This window comes from Rosa chinensis, chromosome 1, assembly GCF_002994745.2.
Source record: "Rosa chinensis cultivar Old Blush chromosome 1, RchiOBHm-V2, whole genome shotgun sequence".
Taxonomy (NCBI): domain Eukaryota; kingdom Viridiplantae; phylum Streptophyta; class Magnoliopsida; order Rosales; family Rosaceae; genus Rosa; species Rosa chinensis.
The window spans coordinates 17,457,734-17,480,843 of NC_037088.1; the positions used below are offsets into that span (position 1 = coordinate 17,457,734).

At 36.7% G+C, this 23,110-nt stretch overlaps 2 protein-coding genes across 2 annotated transcripts; one reads left to right on the plus strand and one right to left on the minus strand.

Moving 5' to 3' along the window:
* Positions 1–3,459: 3,459 nt before the first annotated feature.
* LOC112202580 lies at positions 3,460–6,914 on the minus strand. The gene is made up of 3 exons (XM_024343582.1): positions 6,390–6,914; positions 4,500–6,341; positions 3,460–4,101 (listed from the first exon to the last, which is right to left on the minus strand). The coding sequence occupies exons 1-3, from the start codon at positions 6,912–6,914 to the stop codon at positions 3,460–3,462; spliced, it is 3,009 nt and encodes a 1,002-aa protein (XP_024199350.1).
* A 12,004-nt stretch (positions 6,915–18,918) lies between these two features.
* LOC112181459 lies at positions 18,919–19,619 on the plus strand. Its single transcript, XM_024319799.2, has 2 exons — positions 18,919–19,316; positions 19,396–19,619. The coding sequence occupies exons 1-2, from the start codon at positions 18,998–19,000 to the stop codon at positions 19,410–19,412; spliced, it is 336 nt and encodes a 111-aa protein (XP_024175567.1). The 5' UTR covers positions 18,919–18,997; the 3' UTR covers positions 19,413–19,619.
* Positions 19,620–23,110: the final 3,491 nt, after the last annotated feature.

Sequence of the window (23,110 nt, forward strand, 5' to 3'; positions counted from 1 at the left end):
ATTTTTTTGTTAATTCACAGAATATACACAACTACAAACATCAGTTTAAATTACGAGAATTACTAAAAAACATTCACTTACTTGTCAACAATGTTCTTCCACTCTCCCGTAATTAGTCTCCTCTTTAATGGGTCCATGAAGTAGACAGTGTCTTCTTCAGAGTTTATTACAGTCAGCATCCAGTGACAACTTCAAAGCAAAAAAACCAAGTAAAAGTCACATTTGAAGATGAGAGAGACGTCAAATCACAATATTCAGCAGCATATCAGTTTCATAATGCATGTATACAATATTTGAAGAGTGCATACCCTGAGTTATATGGCAACAAAATAATCTGGCCACGCTTTGCCTTTTTCAGCCTATCGGCTATTGCACGGGAACGCTCAATTGGATTGCCACACCCAATGGCACCAGTTTTTGTACTGTCCATAAATCCAACCATATCCACCATCTTTGACTTCTTCAACACACCATAAAGGTGGCTACAAATCAAAGAATGCAACATGAAACCACAATTTTTAGGAGACGTATATTCTTAGATTCCAACTAAAGCTAGTAGATTACCTCATATAGATGCTGATGCAGCTACCCGATACTTCCTTCATGGTGGCAAAGTTATTAACATCGTTTTTATTCACACAAGTTTTAAACAAATGTCCAAAAATCTTTTCATCAAAATTGCAGATAATTGTCTTCCCATTTGTGAGTGTTTCTTTGGCCCATATGCATACCGCTTTAAGTGAGGGAGGGAGGGTTGTTGGCAATGATGCCATGTCTATATCTTCTTCATGATACTCATCTTCTTCTACCCTTTTTCTCTTTCTCATTCCTCTACTCTTTGCTGCCATTTTCTTATGAAACAAAAAAATGGAACAAATCATTAGGGACAAGTCATTTGCAAAGATTTACTTTAAGATACATTTAAATCAAGTTAAAAGTAGTATTTGTTACCTGAAACTCTACTGGAAAAACAATAAGGTTTTTAGGCCAAGCCACATAAGTCCCAATAGCATCACGAACCGTCATTATTTCGTTTTCGATTGGAAATGGAAGCTTGGCTTCATCCACTAGAGAGCGTACAATCGATACACGCATGTTTCCCTCGCCCAATGGAACACCATGTATAAGCTGGCTGTTGTTTTCATTATTGACTTCTATAACTGTAGCAATAGCTACAATGTTCTCGGTTGAACCTAAAGCTAAATGGCACTCTTTCCCAATTGTCTGTGCCTAAAAAATGAAAAAGTACATTTAATGAGACACTAAATAAAATAATTGAATGTATAACCTGGCAGCATAACACATCAGCAAACTTAACAATATAATAAATTTACAATTACCTTAAATTCACCCTCCTGGATTTCCAGATCAACAACCACGGGACCAATTGGCTGACCCTTCTCAATAGCATTCAAATTCACACCATCAATGGGATTCACAACTTCCACAGGCTCCTCAACATGAGGTTCTAAATCCAAAGACTTTCTAACAGTGGAGGGAATATGTTTTTCAATTGCGTTGGCAGCCTTCTCATGCATATTTGAACTTCCTTGTCCAGAACCAACTTGCCTATCAATGGTGGAATCTTTGGGGGATTCAGTTACCATAGTCTTCCCCAACACCCTTGCTTCTAACGTCTTCAACCTCTCCTCCCAAATTGCTCGTTCTTCTGCTAGTATCTTCTCCCTTTCTTGTTCCATTATTTTCTGAACACTTAACCTAAGACTCTGTTCAACACTTTGCTTTCGGCGTTTTGGGAGGTTAAAGTATGCAGCTTGCCTCACATTTGCCCCTACACCTCTAATTATTCCAGTATGCTCAGGATTTCCTAATGCTAAGGTTAACACATCATCTGAACCAGAAGTGCTTAACTCTCCCTCAGCCTCTTTTTTCTTCAAATCAGCCTACAAAATATAAATGATGAGGTTTAGATATAAGCAAGTACTGATGTGGTAAACATTACATTTGCAATGCCTTTTCACAAACCAAATAGAAACTTACAATTTTTTTGGCCTTCTCCTCTACTAAAGGATCTTTAAATCCTCCATTCTTATCTTGACGTGCTTTGATCCACATGGTTGCACGATCAAGTTCAGCTTCATCCATAGTTGCAGACTACATAAATTGATCAAGTCAATATCTATACCATTGTACATAAACATTAATGAATCAATAAACACAAACAATGAAACCAAAAATTGATTACTGACCAGTTCTTCCTCCAATCCAGCGTACCCTTTACGTGACAGCCGATGAGGATACTTACTTAAGGCTCATTTTAGTTTTTGTTTCTCATGGAGTTCCTATATATCAATGTCCAGTCAATGCTATCTTAACTTGTAAACACTAAATGCAAAACAAAAATATTAGGTTATAATTGTTATGAGTTAACTTACTAGAAATGAGTCAGATAACCTATCTTGTACAAAAATCTCCCAGTCATCTTGATTAATGAAAAGATAGTCCTCTGGTCGAGATTCGATAATTTCAAGGTTATCTCTATGTGGGAGAATGTAGCGGGTGGTCAAATGACTCTTGAACTCTCTCCATTTTGCTCCTGCTGAGATTAAGACCATTCTTTTGTGTTCTGGACGCAACAAAAATGCCAACTGCATACAAGAAAATAGCAGAAAGCACACATCAGGAAGTACTTTAACAAATAAGCATATATTTAACACATAATAGATACCAATAGAACCACACACAAAAAAAAAAAAAGTGCAGTTCTCATACCTTTATGCCTTCCCAGATTTTATTTTTTTGTTCCATTAAAACATCCTTCCATGTAGGTATCGAGATTGGAACCTTCTTGCGAGCTAACACCCCAATATATGACTGCATTTCTTTACCAGCTTTCCCTATGGGTTGTCCTTTCTGGTTGAACTGAACTGTCATCCTCTTTCCAATTATTTTTCGTCTCACTATACGAGACATTGTCACACACCCTCGTTTAAGCAACTTCAGTACTTTCCTTTTCATAGCTCTTTTACCCTTCAATCTCTTTTGTAGTTTCAATGACAACTTTGATGCAGCTTGAACTGAAGTTCCCCTTGATGTTGCTCCATTGGATCGCTTGGTATTGGTAGACCTTGTCCCTCTTAGCTGAATTTCCCTCATTCTTTTGGCCATTGCTACTGCTTGAGATGAAGGTCTTCGCGTAGAAGGTGCCATTATCTGGAAGCACAAAACCATATACAATCAGCTCTTTTCATTTATAATATTTAAATGCTGCGATAGCTTACAAAACATAAAACCAAATACAATCGAAGTTCATAACATTTAAGAGATGCGATAAGTAAATGGGAATTCAACCATTATGCATTATAAGTATTCATCAAAAACAGATCAATACATGTCAAAAGTGCATCAAAATTAATGCCTATACTATAAAAACATATCGAAGAATCCTAAGCGACCTCTAACTTAAACAGATAACTTTGATAGTAATCATTTATCAACTCATATCCCTTCGTTCCCTTCTCGCATGTAGTGGTTCTCATCATCATCAACTATATTGTCATATGACTCAATTGCTGGCATTGTTGCTATAAAGGGCTGCTGCTCAACTTCCAAATTTTCAAGCTCTTCTGCTTCATCACTATCATTTGCATAATCTCTATCAGGACATGTTATAACTACTGACCAATCATCATCAAGAGGGTCAGCTACATACCATACTTGTTTCACATCCTTACCTAAAACAAAAGGATCACTCACATGACCTATCCTATTCAAGTTTACCAACGTAAACCCAAACTCATCTACTTTAATGCCTTTGGCGTTTTCAACCCAATCACACTTGAACACAGGAATTCTAAACCGTTGATAGTCCATCTCCCAAATTGTTGTAATCACTCCATAAAATTGCATATCATCCAATTTTGGGTTTTTGTCCTTTGCACTAGCTACTTGTAAAGCACGGGCATGTAGGGAAACACCGCTGTTTTGCACTTTTCTTACATCGTCGCGTTCTTTGGTATTGAAATGAACCCCGTTAACCATGTAACTACAAAAAGTAGGTACATCTGGATTTGGTCCATCTGCAATCCACCTTAAAGTTTCAAAGATATTATTATTAGGATTGCTGAATTCTTCAAGAACCTGCGTAAACATATAAAATATATTACTGCACAGCCACTTATTAAAAAAAAAAAAAAACTAATGAAGATTACTGAAACTAAATCGATAGTTTTGTTATTTTCCTTCTCCTTAATCCACTTACCAAAAGTTTTATTTTGCTTATTAGTCAACCAATTATGATTATCTTTGAATTTAGGATAGGTAAGCTCCAAAATCTCCATATGCTTACTGTAAAAATGATATATATATGTGTTTAGTACCAACATTAATAAACTAAACAGACATGCAGAAGTGTAAACAATAGATAAAAAATGTAACAAAAACTTACTTGAAGTATGGTCTTGCCTCCTCTGTATTCTGTAATACACAAAGATGTGCTAGTTCCAACTCCCTTCCATAAATGGACACAACAGTAGCACCAGATAACGGTTTGTGCAGCTTTCATCAAAAATGCCTATTGATGGGATGCCAACTGTATTTTCACCAGAAAGTATACGATCTGAGCAAAATTCCACTGCTTCTTCAACAACATATGACTCAGCAATGCAACCCTCTGGATGGTTTCGATTTCTAACATACCCTTTGAGGGTTTTCATGTACCTTTCAAAAGGGTACATCCACCTAAAGAAAACTGGTCCACAAAGCTCAACTTCTCTAACAAGATGGACTGTGAGATGAATCATGATATCAAAGAAGGATGGTGGAAAATACTTCTCAAGCTCACAAACTGTCAAAACTAGATCTTCTTGCATTTTTTTCAGCTTCCTAACATCTATCACTTTGCTGCATATTGCCTTAAAAAAGAGACAAAACCGAATGATTGCAAACCGGACTGGTTTCTCCAAACTTGAACGTATAGCAATTGGTAGTAGCTGTTGCATCACCATATGACAATCATGTGATTTGAGACCAACCAGCCTTAAGTCATCTAAGGAAACAAGGTTCCTTATATTTGAGGAAATGCCGTAAGGACCCTTCATGTTGAAAAAAGACATGCACATTGCTCTCTTCTCTTCTAGCAGCAGATTCCAACTTGCCAAAGGCAACTTGTCTTTTTTTTGCCCTGGTAGTGGTCCCAAACCAGTCCTTATGCCCATTTCCACCATATCCAACCTAGCAGCGACTCCATCTTTCGTTTTTCCAGGAATATTGAATAATGTACCAATAATACTATCGCATACATTCTTCTCAATGTGCATGACATCGAGATTATGTCGAACCGGAAGAAATTTCCAATACTCAAGTTCGAAGAATATGGACTTCTTCTTCCAACAAGGTCTGGTTTGGTCTTCCAAACCCTTATATATTGGAAGAGGATTCTTTTTACCGAATGACCAGGTCATGCCCTCAACCCTTTTTAATACCTCTTCTCCACTTAAGGGTTCAGGGGCAGTTTCAAACTCCGGTAAGTTATTGAACTGTTTGGTCAGCTTTCGGTAAGGATGATGGCGCGGTAACCATCTCCGGTGACCAATATGGCTCATTTTCTGTCCATGAGGTTTTGTGTTCTCACAACATATAGGACAACCATTGTACCCCTTAGTAACACAACCCGATAAGTTCCCATAAGCGGGAAAGTCGTTAATCTTCCAAAACAAAACAGCTCTCGGTTTAAAGTATTCTCCTCTAAATGCATCATACACTCCATCTATCCCATCCCACAAAGCTTTTAAATCGTCAATCAAGGGCTGCATGTATACATCAATGTCATTTCCGGGTTGCTTAGGTCCAGAAATCAATAATGTCAGCATCATGAACTTCCTTTTCATGCATAGCCATGGAGGGAGGTTATACGTAACTAGTATAACTGGCCAGCATGAATATCTACTACTCAAAGAGCTGTGGGGATTAAAACCATCAGATGAAAGTGCAAGTCTAAGGTTCCTAGGGTCCTTACCAAATTCTGGCCATTTTTGGTCCACTAACTTCCAAGTAGGGGCATCTGCAGGATGACGCATAAACTCATCCTTCCTCCTTTCATTCGCATGCCAAGTTAGGTTATGGGAAGTTTTTGTCGATTGAAACATGCGTTTGAAACGTGGGATTGGGGGAAAGTACCACAACACCTTCCCTTGCTTCTTGATATTATCTTTGCCTAATTTCCACCTAGACTCCCCACATGTAGGACAACTACTCGCATCAGCATGCTGTCCTCTGTACAAAATACGGTCATTAGGACATGCATGGATCTTTTTATAGTTCATTCCTAATGTAGCCAAAGTCTTCTTAGCCTCATAATGCGAACCAGGTATCTCATTACCCTCAGGGAGAAATATTCAGATCATGATCAACATGTCACAATAGCACACATCGGACATTCCATGTTTTGCTTTAAGGTTATAAGTCTGTATAAGTGCATTTAACTTTGTGTGCTTGGTACAACCGGGATACAAAGCTTTATCTCCATCCTCAACTAACCTCATGAAGTCATTCGATTCTACAGAATACTGCTCATCCTCACCATTTTCAAAAAACTCCTCATCTTCACTAGCGCCTTTTTCTTCCTGATCTCCCAACCCTATATTATATGCTGCATCTCCATCTTCTACCATATCTACAGTAGCTTCAGATATCCCTTCATTAGCATTCATTGTTGCCCTAGATGGTTCACCATGCCATACCCAATCTTTGTAACTCTCATCTACACCATTAAAATATAGATGATCTTTTATGACCCTGGCTGAGAACATCCCATCTATGCTCCCACATTTCGAACAGGGACAGCAGATATTATTGACATCACTAGCATTCTCTACAGCAAACCTAAGGAATTCCTCAACACCTAACTCATATGTGCGTGATCTTCTATCAGCATGCATCCAAGACTTATCCATTCTAAAAACAAAACACATTCAAATTCAAAGAACTTGGAAAAGCATTCCCCTCTATATCAACACAATGCAGCTACTTTAAAAGAAGAAAGCCAATTCAAATCAGATGTTTTTGACTTATAAGTATGTTTTCCATATTGCAAAATAACATAAAGAACCTGCATTAGCAGAATAAAATATATTCTGTTTTATTGTCCAAATGTAAACCATTTATAAAATTAACATCTCTAAGCTTTAATGCAAGGCATATATACATCCCATAACTCAAAAGCACAACCAACAAACCAGAAGGCATATATACATCACATAACTCACAACCACAAGCAGCAAACTACAAGGCATGAGTCCTATCTATAAGGTCATGTTCAGAGAAGAAATTAAGAGACATACCTTAAGGATAGCAAGCTTAACTCAGCCCAGCGATACCAGCTAACCTTCTTCAACCCTCAGATCTTTAGATACCAACCAACCTTCCTTATCAAGAGCAATAGATGAACTATTAAAAACAACTCTAGGCAAGGCTGAAATTATAAATCAACATGCATGCTATCACCCAATGCCTATACCATATACCTTTAGTAGCTATATAAACACCAATATTAATAAAAACCAAAGGAGAGCTTTAAATGTAGGTATTCTATTACAATAAATTCAATGTTAACAAGAACACATACATCTAGTTAACCTGTAACAAAACTTAAAGATAAAAACAGATAAACTTGATTCCCACACTAGAGACCATCCAATGCCACAATTGTTGAGAGTTCGAAAGCCCATGCTTATTTATTGAAATTACAATTCAGCTAATGATCACAAATTTTGAATAAATGCACTGCCCGATGGTATGAGATATAAACACATTAGATCTTGGAGTAATAATTCCTGGAGAAAAAATTAAGCTAACAAGTTTTACACCTATAAAAATCTACATAAAGCTGCCAAATTCTCCTCTTTCTTCTCTTCTTTTCTTATTTGAATTCGGGCACATATCTTATGATCTTGTTTCCATAGAGGAAGAGGCTTGTCCAAAAAACACAGTGAACTATTCTTATTAAATGTAAATCAATAAAATTCAGTCCTTCCAACTATATCACAAGCGTTTAAAGGGGAATGATATAACCAAACCCCTACTTCTCCAAAAGAAATAAACTCGCTCATAATTTGATTTCTCCCTACAACCTTCTCAAGAATAGAAAGGCCACATCCAACCCCGCGTTTCAAACAAAAAGGGATTTCCAGCAATAAAAACTGGGGCTTTTTCAACATGTCTAATTCACCGACTAAACTTGCTCTGCCCAAATCTAATGTCCTGAGTTCAAAACATACACTCCTCCCAAAACATTCCAACTTGAATCATACACTCCCTAATAAAAGACACAAGTTTCCTATAATTACCACCATTATCTTCAATAGAATGTGAACTGGTTCAGTTTCATCCAACAACAAGCCCATCAATTACAGAGGAACGATACCCTAATTTCATTGAACACGATCAGAGCCCTCATACACAAAATTCACAAACACATAAACAGACTCAACAACTCATTAAAAAAAAAATTATTATGTTTCAGTTACTTTAATTCCAAATTGTACATTGCATCTACGGTCTCTTTAATTCTCATGCCATCGAAAACTTAACATTTGCATACAAACACATAGCAAGGGAAAGCAATCAAATTGCATATTCAAGTATAATTGTGAAGAAAATTAGATCAAATCCCTAGAAATAACCTCAAATTGGGGCTTCGTTTCTAGAAACGAGTTAGTCTGTAGAAGACGCAGTCTTCTCTCTCTGCTATATCGGAGGTTGAAGTCACTGAATAATCAATTTAAATTGAGCCACTGAATAATGAAAATCTAATATGAAAAGCATGATTCTTACAACAACAAAAAGAGACCGAGTTTGATCACCATTGAGCCCCCTCAAATCAAAAAGCTCAGCAGCTCCAGAAAGACCCCATGCAGAAGAGATGGAATTAGAGAGAACCCATCAAAGTTTCAGAGCAACAGTGGCGACAAAAGGTGAGGAAGAATCAAAAGGGTCTTGAATTGGAGAGAAATAGAAAGGTGAAGTCTTTAAGAACAAAGATGAGTTATGAAACCCAGAAGATTTAAACCAAGAAGAACGAGGGTGAGTCTCGGTCGACGGAGACAGCCCACTGAGAGTGTATCGAGTGTGAGTGAGAGCGAGAGTGAGTGAGATAGAGGCTTGATGAGGGTGAAAGGGTGAATGGGATTGAGGGTGAGGGGGATTGATAGTGAGTCAGAGCAAGGCTGAGAGCAATGGTGAGGGAGAGAAAGGCTGAGAGCGATTTTGGGTGGGAGAATGACCTAATTTTTTAGCTAAGGGAGGGAACACGATTTTGGTGAGTCAGAGAGGCTGAGAGCGATTTTGGGTGGGAGAATGACCTAATTTTTTAGCTAAGGGAGGGAACACGATTTTGGGTGGGAGAATATGACCTAATTTTTTAGCAAAGGGAGGGAACATGATTTTGGCTAGTCCAAAGAGGCCGAGAGCGGTTTGGGTGGGAGTTCTTGGTTTTTTTTTGGAGAAATCTTGGTTTTTTAGCTAAGGGAAGGAAACAGGATTTTGGTTTTGAGTGTTTTGAGTTGAAAAAAATAAATGAAAATTAATTGTCTGTTTGTTTTTTCCATTATTCAGACAACAGATGTCCTTCTTACTGTTGTCTGAAATATCTCAAATTTAACAAATAACGATGTGTTGGATGAGTAGAGGTGAAACGACTGGTTTAAAAAATATGTCGTCTGATTAACTCAGACAACAGCAAAAACTCATGTGTTGTGTGATGACTGTCGTGTGATTAACTTATTCTAGTAGTGGACCCACATAAAGATTGTTCCCAAACTGGTTATGTATTTACCAATGGGAACATAGCGATATCTTGGAGATCAACCAAGCAAACCCTTGTGGCTACCTCCTTGAACCACTCAGAGATCATTGCTCTACATGAGGTGGTTTGTGAGTGTGTATGGTTAAGAGCTATCATTACACATATTCGAGGGACTAGTGGTTTGAAGTTCTACCACTGAAGAGCCTACTTGCATTTATGAACACAATGCAGCTTGCATCGAACAGATGAAGCTAGGTTATACTAAGGGTGATAACACAAAACACATATCGCCAAAGTTGTTCTACAATAAGCAACAACAGGCTCTCCTTAAGATTCAAGTGAATCAAGTAAGGTCTGAGGAGAATATGGCAGATTTGTTCACCAAATCACTGCCTAAGGCCACATTTGAGAAACATGTGAAAAGCATAGGAATGTGAAGACTTTCCAAGCTCCCTTGATTAATGTAAAGATCAGGGGAAGGTGTAGACGTCAGGGGGAGACTAACACACACATGTCATCCTCAAATGTAAAAGGTGCGTTGTGCTCTTTTCCTTCGACTAAGGTGTATTTTTTGTCCCACAGGGTTTTTATTGTTACTTGGCAAGGTTTTTAGTGAGGCAACAACTCATGCACCATTTCTTCTTTGACTTGGCACAAGGGGGAGTGTTAAAGGAAAAACATATTGTGTACCTTCGTCAAAGCAACTGACAGAGAGGAAATCAAAGAATCAGTGATTACCATCAATTAGCGCAATTACGGATCAATCAGCATTTAGTATCATTAATGTAATCGATATTTCTGTTGTAATTCTATCCCTATATAAAGGGACTATAAAATGAAATGAGTAGACCAATTCCAATATCATTTTACTTTTATAATATATATATATATATATATATATATATATTTGTATATTCCTTAACAAACCAAGGCTGCCATAAATGTAAGTAATCGATCGCAGCAGGTAATGCATCACAGTACAGGCACAAGGACTTTTCCAGCGGTTGTTTATGAATGGGTGAGTATTGTTTTGATTCTTGTTTTCTGCTTTGTAATGTTCATTTACTTGTTATGCCACTTCCTATAAATGGATATTGATTTGAATAATGTGTACATTATGAAGAGCAGCAAGTTGAGAATGGGGTTGAGGAAGAACCTGATAGGTTGGAAATCTTCAAGTTGACACACCGTAAGAAAGGAAAACAAAATGAGTATGTTGATGCTGCATCTTCCAAAGCAGTGGTGAGTATCGAAATTGAGATATTCCTATTGTGGATGCCTATGGTTGAATCAAGTTATATAATCCTTATTAAGTTCAAATTCTGTTCATGTTTACACTAGTAGAATGATTGCACTGTTTTAATTCAATCTGCTATCCATAATATAACTAATAGTTTAGACATATGATTGCATAGTTTTATGAATTTTCCTTTCAAACTGTTTGATTGCTATTTCACTATGTTTAGACCTTATTTGCAAGTAATACTGGGCCTGAAAAGAAGGGGAAAATGCAGTATTATTGACATTTCAGAAACTGCAGCATTTCAGAAAATGCAGTATGCTTATAATTACAATCTTTACATATCAGATAGGCTTTGGTCTATGTAGTTTATATACCAATTTAAAGCTGCAACATTGTAGATTATGTACTTTTAATTAACTTCATGCTTGAATGAAGCAAGATTTGGAGAAGGCTGAAGAGGAGAGAAAGAAGTTAAATGTTGATATCACTCCACAAGTTAGAGAAGACATCTATGCAGAGGTTCTTGGGCCAGAGAAGCGTAACTGAGTGAGAGGACTTGGAGCGGGAGTACGCTGGCGTGATGTTCCGTACATTCATACCTAAAAAAGAAGTATTTCAGCCACTATGGAAGCAATGAAAGCAACAATTGAGGAACAATGCTTGAAGACTGCAAGATTGAAGAGTGAGGCTGAAAAAGAAAGACAAGAAGCTGCCCAAAGGGAGGAAAGGATTAGGATTGAATCAGCTTAGATGAACAAACGTTTCGCCGCACAAATGGAGGAGTTTAAGAAGCAGCAAGAAGTAGCTATGGAAGATAATGCAAGGAAGGTGAATGAACTCGCAAGACTTCAAATTGGTAGATGGATGAAAGAAGCTGGTTTTTCAGGGATTGAAACGGCACCACAAGTAGATAGCTACCCAATGACACAGCTTGCAGCCGTCCAACCACAATGCAATAGACATGTGATTCCAACCCCACCTATCAAGGATGTGTATCGACCCGAAATGCCTCAAACTGTGCAAGAATCGCAGCTGAACTGAAAGGGTTAGTTTCACCTACCATTATCTAGCAAAATGGTTATGTTTTTGCCTACTTTGAGTTAGTTCTCAAAGTATTTTGATGAAAATTATTCTTGGACAAGGATTATGTTGTTAAAGGGGGAAAATCTTAGTGATATTCCACCTTAAACAACAATGTATTCTAGAAAACTCCCTTGTTTTTGTAATCCAAGAATTTACCTTCATATGAAATGTATTTTGCTAGAAATGTAAAGAACATCTTGCTATGAATGTAAAGTTTTAATATTTTTGATTCAGTTGTGGATTTGTTCATTTTATTGTAAATATTTGAAGTATATTTATTGTAGAAAACTAAAAGTATTATTATGTTCAGGTTGCAGATTAATTAGTAATTTTTTTTTAAATGCTGTCACTTTTACACACTGAAATCAATGCGAGTTAGATTATATAGATTTTCGAGTGAAATATAGTCTCACACAGAATTCCGTGTGAAATACAGTTTTTAGATTTGGCACAGAAATCCTTGTGAAACATAGTCTCACACAGAATTCCGTATGAAATACAGTTTACACATTTGGCACAGAAATCCGTGTGAAATATAGTCTCACACAGAATTCCATGTGAAATACAGTTTACACATTTGGCACAGAAATCCATGTGAAATAAAGTTGTTCACACGGATTGCGTTCCATTCCGGCAATTTATATTTATGGAATTATAGTGGGGCCCACGTCTAATATTCACATGGACAAAATAATCCGTGTGAGATGAGCATTACCCCCCCTCCAAACCACACGGTAACTCAATCTGTGGGTGTACCGTGGGTAAAAGCTATCACACACTGAAATCCGTGTGAGAAAGTCTTCTGTGGGTAATTGTTGTTTTGCTAGTAGTGTAGTTTTCTTGGCTCTCATCCATTTGATAAATAAAACTAATAAAAAGTCATAAAATAAAAACAAGACCGTGGCTTCAACAACAGTTAACTACTAAGAAATTAGTTACTTGTGATTTTGAAAGAAAGCACAAAAGAGTTCATGAAGAAGAAAACAGAAAAATTATAAAACTGGAATTGGAAATCGTCAGAATTGACTAGTTGACAGGATGCCTTTGACTGGTCCAAATTGCTCTGTCTTGCTTCTTATGCTCGGATGCAATAAATTGTTCTTTTTTGGTCCAAATATATTAAATTCTTTCAAATATTTTTGATTAACTAATATTCATAGTCGTGGATCGAAGATCCAAGGTATATCAATTAACGGCGCAACATCACTTTTTAGATAAAGGCTTAATTATGAATGATAAACGACTTAAAAGTGTGGTACATGTGACTCATTGCTAATTGATACTGTTTATCGCTCACAATTTAACCATGTCCATAATTAGATGTATGATTTTTTAACACACCCTCTCATACGTCACCATGTTTACTACTAATTGTTAACTTATTTGAAATGAAAAAAAAAAACAGAGACAACTGGAATGGGAGAAGAAATGAATCAGTCTTGATTCCGGATGCTTTGATTCCTAAACCCATCTCCCTTTTTCGTAATCAAATTCCTAGTATTCATGAATCGATTCCTAATAAGGAGGTGTGACCTATACCCATTCCGATTTCTTTATGTGTTAGTAAATGCATGAATAATTTTATCTCGGAATCATCTCTCCATTTTCATTATCATTCCAAGTAAGTAAACGTGCTCTTAAAGAAAACTAGCTTCACATTATATTGTAGAATAATTTGTGTTTTTTCTTTTCTTGGTGGGTCAATAGAAGATCATCCACAAAACAAGCAAAGACAAAATTAATTTAGTCGACATCTATACATCTGATGGCTGATGGCTCCACAATGAATTGCCTTCATATTAGTTTTGATAAAATAATATGGGTTTCACATCCAGAACCAATTGGCAATGGATAAAGTAGCCCAAATCATTATAAACCCGTAGGCAATGTCTCATTTTTCCCATGTGGGATATACATATTCTCAAAACACCCCCTCAAGTGTGGCGAATTTTCAAGTCATATACATGGACAACTTTGGGTGATGTAGAGCCCATGTAGCCGTGAGGCATGCACACGTGAGATAACCTGCTCTTATACCATGATAACATGTACGCCATGGCCAAACTTGATAGCTAGAAGAAAATGAAAGAAAACTATGGAACAAATTTTCTGAGTCTCTCAAATTAATGCAACACAGTAACAATTCTTACAAACATAGCCTATTTATAGTTAGGACACCCTAACAATTATTATAGACTGTAAAATAGGAAAATATACTACTGGCAAACCAGACATCTCACACAAATTTAAATCTGTGTGAAATAATGCTATTTCACATGGATATCAGTATGTAAAATGCTATACCTACAGTGCAAGCATGGAATGTTTTTCGATTGCCTTCGGAGGGGGCGCTAATGCTCTACTCACAAGGTTTTGGGTAGGCCTGGGCACGGACCGAGACCTCATGTCATTTTGCTAGGCCTGGGACTAAGCCTGTTTTATTCGGGCCAGGCTCAAATAAAGTTTTCCAGTTATAGGGACCGTGAAGGCCCGGACAGTAATTGAATGGGCCGGTCTTGCCGGGTTTTTGGGCCCAAAAGTCCAATTTTGACATTGTTAATTTTCTCCAAAATTTCATCAGGTTTCTGATTTTCTAGGTTTAAAAGAAGAGAATAACATCATACAAATCAGTGCCACAAACTAAGGTACAAAATGACGAGAATAACATCCAAACTTCATAGCTTGTTCAAAGTTCAAAGTACAAACAAATGAAGTTTTAAAGTTTAAATTCAAACCGTATGAATGAAGAACTGAAGAAGTGAAGTTTCCAACTTCAAAAGTTCAAACTTCAAAGTTTAAATAAAACCAACTAAAGAACTGAAGTACTAATCGAATTATAGACCAGATGAAGTTCCAAACCAAATAGGCAAATAAATTATTTCTGACCAAGTAAAAATAAAGTTTGAAACCAAATTAATTTGTTTCCAAGCCTCCAGCTGCGGCCATCAAATGCTGTCCAGCAAACCATGTTCATCCTACAACCATTTCACATTGTGCAGATCACATTATTAGTCCAATAGGCATAGATGCAAATCACATTATTAGTCAACCATCTCACATCATTATGCAGACTTATTAAACAAAAGAGTAAATACAACAATAACAAATAGTCAAATAGATTCCCATATGAAAGTGACAGAGCAGAAGCTGTAAACAAAAGTTCAGAAACAAGAAAAACATAGAAACAACTAAAAATAAATATCAATCACCGCCCTTAGACTGGCTAGAAGCTACCACAAACTCGTCCCCACAAACTGCAGCTGCTTCAGGTGCCATTGCCAAAGACTGAGAGGCTTCGGGTTAGTTTTCGAAGAAGGCTTGGGGTTTTGAGTTAGTAATCCAAGAAGGCTAGAAGGAATTGAGGGCTAGGGATTGCTGGGTTTCTGGAAATTAGGGTTTTCGAATTTGAAATCGGGAAAGCTAGGAATTCTAGTGGGTTCGAGCATATCGAAGAAGGGCAGAAGGAATTGAGGGCTAGGGATTGCTGGGTTTCTGGAAATTGGGATTTTTGAATTTGAAATCGGGAAAGCTAGGAATTCGAGTGGATTCGAGCAGATCGAAGAAGGGCAGAAGGGATTGTTGGGTTTCTGGAAATTAGGGTTTTTGAATTCGAAATCAGGAAAGCTCCCAAGCTGGGTTCGAGGCTTTGCGCTGCTAAGGGAAACTGGATAAGTGAAGCCGTGAAGGGTTCTTGTTGCGAAGGGAATCGAAGAAGTGAATAACTGATTCAACTGAAGAAAGCTGCAGATTCAATCTTTAGGAAAGGGTCGGGGTTGCATTTGGCGGTTTGGGAAAGGATCGGGGTCAATTTCCAGAAAAAGGCTGTGATTTTGAAGTCTCTTAGTCAAGGCAGTATACCTACAGATGTAGGGTTATAATGTTATATGACTTCGAGCTTTTCTTCGGGATTTTAGCTGTTTGAATAACAAGGCCCGGGACCGGCCCGTTTAAATGCAAATGGTCCAGGCTTTTTTTTGTTTTTGTTTTTTTTTCCTCAAAGCTCGGCCCGGACATGAAGGTCCTGATCTATTCGCTTCGAGTTTTCAGGTTTTCGGGCTAAAATGCCCAGGCCTAGTTTTGGGAGTCCGTGTGAATATTTATCATGGACCCCACTATCTATTAACATGCATAATTAAATTTAAATCAATCCGTGTGAGTCCAAAATGATTTCTTAACATTATAATCAGTGTGAAATATCTTCTTAACTCACACAGATGTTAGTGTGGAATAGTGATGGTATTAAAAAATATATCTATATTTGCAAAATCTGCCTAGAAACTTAATCGCCACACTGGAAATCGGTTTTTTCAGAAGCACAATCCCCGCAATCATTGTTGCTCAAATCACCCTCACACTAGCCCAATATATAAACCGACTCATAGCTCCCAGTACAGAACAAAACACTACCATTCTTGATCCCAATCTCTAATTTGTCAAAAGCAGAGTCCCTTTTCTCTTCAAACCCAGCAGACCCACTAGACCGTCCCGATCCGCAAATCCTGTACAACAGCTGTGTCCCTGAAACCTGCTTAACCTCCAAATTACCAGCCTTACACCTTCCAAAGAAAGCACATGCTATCAGTCAAGCACATATATAAAGGATCACCGTTTCTGAAGCTTTAATTGCCACTGAAATATGCATATATAAAGAAAATGAAAAGTTATTAAATAGAAAACTCTACCTCTTTCTAAGTTGAAAGATTCAGAATTTCACCCTTTTTAAGAGACGGGATTAGTCCAAACGTGAAGAATAAAGCTCAAAGCTTTGGGTTCCTTAGTAGATTCAAATAAACATTCAGAAATCGAAACCCAGAGAAACTGTGGTCAATTGAGAAAACCCAGAAGAGAGGAAATAGAAAGAATCATTAACATTTAACTATCGAGGAGAAATTGAAGGGAAAGAAGATAACTTTTCACATTTTACAGCAAACAAATAGTGAAAAACAAAAATGACTCAACTGTAAAAGATAGAGAGAAGAAGAACTGACCTTCTATACCATCCTACACTTATCAGGTTCATCACTAACTAAGCCTCATCAATATCACAAAGTTTACAGTACCCATTAATCCATTTCGAGAGGAACTAGTTGGAAATTGAAAGATAAAGAACGAGAGAGAGTGACATAGGATCGATTTGGTCCATGGAGCCTGAGCTATGGTGGAGACCGAGGATGGGTGAACTCTGCTATTGATGACCTCAACCGCTTCAAATTGCATTTGCCGATCTCTTGTTTTTCCAATTAAAACTCAATTTCATTGGTTGAGAGAGGGAGATATGGGGTTGAGGGAAGGCTAAGGTTGTCTGAGGGAGTAAGATGGTGATTAGAAGCAGGAGGTCTGATGAGGCAGTAAAGTGAGGAGGAGGGGGGAGAGAGAGAGAGGCGATAATGATGATAGGTTTAAGGGAAAACATCACAAATGCTGTATGAATTTTAGGCATTTCTACACTTTGGTGTACCAACTTTCATAACTATCAGAATGGTGCATCAAGTTTGCTCCAATCTTTCATTTTGGTGTACGCCGTTAAATTTTCCGTTATCTTTACAAAAAAAAAAAAAAAAAAAAACTGACAAAGCTAAAAGAAAGATAATGGAAAATTTTCTTTTTTTGCAAAAATAACGGAAAATTTAACGGAGTACACCAAAATGAAATATTAGAGCAAACTTGATACACCATTCTAATAGTTATGAAAGTTGGTACACCAAAGTGTAGAAATGCTTAAAGTTCATACACCATTTGTGAAGATATCCCTAGGTTTAATGGGTCAAATTGCTACATAAATATGTGTGAAATGCATTTTTAATTCTTACATATGTCCGTGTGTAATTATCTCAGTGAATTTGTCAGTTCTCATTCGAAGATTTACACAGAATTCCGTATGGATGTGTTTTTTTCTCACACGGATGTCCGTATCTACATTTCACACTAATATATGTATAACGCTCATTTTATACAGATATCTGTGTCAAAAAGTTTTGGCCACGGAAAACCGTCTCTCTATAATTTATATAACACAAAAACAAAAGATTTTTTAAAAATTTAATATCTGATGTTGTTTCACATAGACTTTTGTGGTTATTGTTATTCCATAAACTCTTGTGAGACAAATTATACTTATTTCACATGATTTTCTGTACATCCAATTCACACAGATATCTGTGGCTTTATAAAATCTGTGTGAGTTAAATCTGTGTGAGATGTCTGTTTTTCTATTAGTGATATCTAGAAAGCTCCACATTACATGTATGACAGCCGGACACTACTTCACTGGTCAATGCAGACTTCTCCATGCTGACATCACGTACAGGTTAACAAGTTTATCATAGGTTTAATGGATATTACAAGTACTAGCTGTGACACTAATTTCTTCATCTATGTATTAATATACAAATTAGAAGACTATACCTCCAACCGGCCAAGACAGGGTAATCTTATAGTTAAATCGCAAGTCTCACTAGTCTGCAGTAAATCGCAAGTCGAAGCAGAGGTCATGCACACACGAATATTAATTTCTAGAAAACACTGACAAAATATTTCTTATTCAGTCATACATTGGCTGCTTACTCCATTGACAGATTAGGCCTGTCATTGTCGTTAAATTATAGAAATTCATACAATCTGAACGCAAGTGTATGTAGTTCTCCAGAAGTTTCTCTTGCTTGAAGTTGAATAGTAGGTTCCTTAACCATGGTGATTTTCTTATTTCCAGCTATTATGTACATACGTACCTAACATGCAGACTAGCTGACTTTGCAAACTAAATAAATATTCCAAGTTGGTGACCTTTTCCTGCAAGTTTCACCTATTCTCGATCTATATAATGTGGGTTTGTGCTTACTGCTAATACCACAAAGTAAAGAGAGAAGGAAAACAAATTGTAAAGAAGCTAGAAAACCTGAGAAGTTAAAATGATGAGGCCACGATTATTTGGTTTGATGGTATGCTTATTGTTCTTGGTGGGTGTTTGGGATGTGGTTCCGGTAGCAATGGGGGACACGACACCGAGCCAGTGTAAGGAGGAGAAAAAGCTTCTCGTTGATGCGTGCAAGGCAGTTGTTACAGGAAGTGATCCCTCTGCATACTGCTGCCAACGCCTTAAGGTCACTCATGTTGAGTGTGTATGCCCCTATGTTACTCCCAAGCTTGCCAATCTGCTCAACGTCCCACGTATCATTAAGCAAATTGAAGGTTGCGGAAGGACCGTTCCTCACAACTTCAAGTGTGGAAGTAAGTCTCTCTTCCTCAATCTCACTAGCTCACAACTTTAATTTGTATATAGCTTATCATAACCCTTATTTTTCTGCAGGTATCACCACTCCATGAGATCGAAGGAATGCACTAAGATCCCAGAAGAATATATATATATTTATATAAATTATGCTTGGCAAATAAAATATGCATCTCTTAGCTTTCTGTATTAGTTATGCATTTATGCGGATGTATATTAGAGATTGAAAGGAGGAAATAAGGAAAAACCTGATGTATGAATTTCCATAAATAAGTAAAAAAGCGCATTTTTAATTTTATTTATACTATCAGATCTTCCAACTAGGTACATATATCAGTCAACTTTTGTTGTGGGATATGTATATTTTCACCTTATGTACGTGAAGAGAGGAACTAATAAGTAATATATATGCAATCAGATCATCATTATGAGTTCCTGGAGTTGGCGACCTAGTTTTGGACCCGGATGCTTAAAATACAATTAATTATACTAAATGATAATGAATTTTTCTAATCTTGTCAACACTATAAGCTAGAATTAGACCTAATTAACTAATCATGCATGCATTTGTTAATTAGTGGTGAAAGGCAGGGCTTAACTTTATAGAATTACGTACAGTCCAAAACACACGGCAAAAGGGTGCAAATTACTGGCACAATATTTTTTCAACTAGCTAGTTTGCTCATTCTAAGGTGAACGTACTCCCTTATTTGTGGTTTTCCAAAAAATTCCAAGCTTGAATAGTCCTTTTAAGTTCTGGACCATTATATGGAGTCCCATTGACACGTTCCTGCACGACTTTAACAGTGATTGTCTACATTCCTGCACAACTGGAAATTATAGCTGAAACCATACTAGACCAAATCATATCGTATTCGACAAGGAGGGACTTGACCTAGATTACATCTCAAAACCCACGGCAGATTTAGATGAGTGGATTTTAATCAAACCTAGGTTATCCTGAAAACTTCTTATATTATCTTGACCATTATGAATCTATGATAAACGTTCCTGTTGACTACAAAATTGGAAATATGGATATAGAGGGGCACTCTGCGCTGTCCTAATACATACCCTAATTAAAATCAAGTAGTAACAGAAATGAAAATGGTGATGGTGATCGATCAGGGGCTTGATGACGATATGCCTTCTTGCTTGGCGAATGTTTTGGATTTGGTTCCGAAGGTGCAGGTGGACACGACGCCGAGGCAGTGCAAGCAGGAGAAGAAGCTTCTCGTGAACGAGTGCAAGGCACGTACTTATTCTTGGGGGCAATAACGTTTCTGCAAACTGCTGCAAATTGATAGGAAATTTCGAGTGTGTGTGCCCCATATTTACTCCCAAGCTCGCTAATTTGATCAATGTCCCTAGCCTCGTTAAGAAGATTGAAGCTTGTGGAAGGCGAGTCCCTCACAACTTCAATTATGGAAGTAAGTACTGTATCCCTTCGAATTAATATATAGCTAATGAGTTAATTAGTTCATGTGTTTATAGGTGATGGATGATGACTTATTCCGATGTTCTGCAGGTATCACCACTCCACCATAAGATGAAAGACATGCTTGTACTGATTCTAGGTACAAGCTAGAGTGAACTTAATTTATATATGTATATATGCTATTTAGTTTAGCTAGTGAGCTAAGTGAACTACCTACTTAATTGCAAGCAATCTATATGTGCCCAATATATCTTTGGGATTGAGAGGAGGCAATTACAGAGATAAGAGACATCGATATATGACTTCCCCTGAAAGAGTAAAGACAGGTAGGTCAAGTTTTGATATGAATCGTGTTTTATATTGAAACAATAAGCCGGAACTCAAGCTTGATCTTACATTCTCACTTGTAGTATCATCCCTATCATGATTGAATAATTTGTATTTCTTATTAAGTTTTTGCCATAAATTAATTAAATTCACTCTTATCTTTATGTTTCTAAATCATAAGTTTTGACTCCATGTCTATCTTCAGTCTAATTTGGAATATTCACCGTCTTTTAATTAATTTCTTGAATAACAAAAATTCAGTTATTTGCACTAAAAGTTGTTAAAATAATGAGCCAAGTAAGAGAAGAAGAATGATTAAATACTGTTCTGAAATATGCATTTTTAGAGTTGAAATCTCGATTTCACCATTGATCACGAACACTAATATAAATAAAGTAATCGAATTTAAAATATGATTTTTGGATAAAAATAATTAACAACAACCGGCTCCATAACACTAATGATTTTGTGAATTGAATAACGAATCAACGATGAAGAGGCAACAAAAAGAAGGAAAAAATAATAATAAATTCAAATTTGGGTGGAGAAGATAAAGATTAATATTATCCAATGAGAAATTAGGTAGTTTTTGTATTTAATTAATTTGTTATGTATTTATTTTTCTTATAGAGATTTGAATTTAAAAAAATTAATGTACTTATTAGTCATTTTGCACTTGGGTAATATAGTCTTTTAATAATTCAAATGTTTATAGGGTGAACTAAGAAAATGGTAGGGTGGCAATAACCGCACCCTTTGAGAAACTGCAAGTAACAAGTGAATCTAATGGCCGAAAAGAAATGCACAGTTTAAGTTGTTATAATTTCACGCTTTACCTTTTTTTCAAAAAAAAAAAATTAGACTTTAAATATAATATATACGGTTTTTTTTTTTTTTGATGACAGAAACTGTAATACCCGGTATTTAAAAATGAATAAAAGAATCACGTGTTTAAATTCATTATTTTTAATAAATAAAGAAATTGATTACCATTGATTTGAAGCAATGTATATATTCAAAGAAATCTAATTGAATTCTATTTTCATCTAAACTATATGGTTAGGCCTTTAAGCCTATTATTCTTCCTATCGACACATAGCAAATGTAGATGACAAATGAAATAAAACAAACAAAGAAGATTAGAGAAAGAGGATGGAGAGCTCGATCACTGACCGCCTTCATCTCTCTCTTCTCTTCTCTTGCAATTCGTAAGAAGCTTTCTGCTTTCTCTTGCAATCCATAAGCACTTTAGAGTCTTCTTTAACTACGACTCTGGAAAAGTTATATTGTTGAGCAAGATGTAACGCATTCCTGAGAGCTGTAGCTTTTGCAATGAGAACTGAAGCAGGTCTCAGATACTTAGAAGCAGCAAAAATAGGTTGACCATCAACATTCCTAAAAACAAAGCTAAGAGAAGCATTACCCTGCCTCATAGAACCATCAAAATTTATTTTAATTTGATCATGATATGGAGTATTCTATTTAATATGAAAATACTTAGAAACCTTAGTATTACACACTTTAAGATTAGCTTTGCAATAGTTAGCTCCCAAAGTAACAGTCCTGAAGAAGGTTTGAGAAAGGGAGGGAACTAACTGTTTAAAAACTACTTGAATTCTGATAACAAGAAGTAAGGACTTGCGGTATCTGCATTAAGATTAGGATTATGAAATAAAAATTCTGTCCAAGAAATAAAAAAAATCGAGAATCTCCAAACTGCCTGAGGAAAGTTACGATGCATAAAAAAGATGGCCTAAATTTTCAATGCCATTCTGACACTGAAGACAATAAGAAGAAATATTTATATTATACAGAGAAGAGCTTATCCACTTACCCTGACAGTTTTTGAAAAATCGTCGCTAATGAGAGCAGGATTGATCACTTTCCACCGACGATGAACAGCTCTCCTCTGCTTCGAGAACAAGTGGCATCTACCAAAGCCACTTCTTTTCTGCCACCAGCGCCTAACTGATGGCAGTAAACGACAAGTCTTTCAGAAAAGTCCATATCGCGAAGGTTCGCGCCCGT

What these genes read in the sequence shown, in the direction of transcription:
- LOC112181459 (XM_024319799.2), top strand. Translation starts at nt 18,998, where the DNA reads ATGATGAGGCCACGATTATTTGGTTTGATGGTATGCTTATTGTTCTTG.
- LOC112202580 (XM_024343582.1), bottom strand. Translation starts at nt 6,914, where the DNA reads ATGGATAAGTCTTGGATGCATGCTGATAGAAGATCACGCACATATGAG. An exon ending in CAAAACATGGAATGTCCGAT is followed by an intron (nt 6,342 to 6,389) that starts GTGTGCTATTGT and finishes TTTCTCCCTGAG; the next exon opens with GGTAATGAGATACCTGGTTC. An exon ending in GCTGCACAAACCGTTATCTG is followed by an intron (nt 4,102 to 4,499) that starts GTGCTACTGTTG and finishes ATGTTTACGCAG; the next exon opens with GTTCTTGAAGAATTCAGCAA.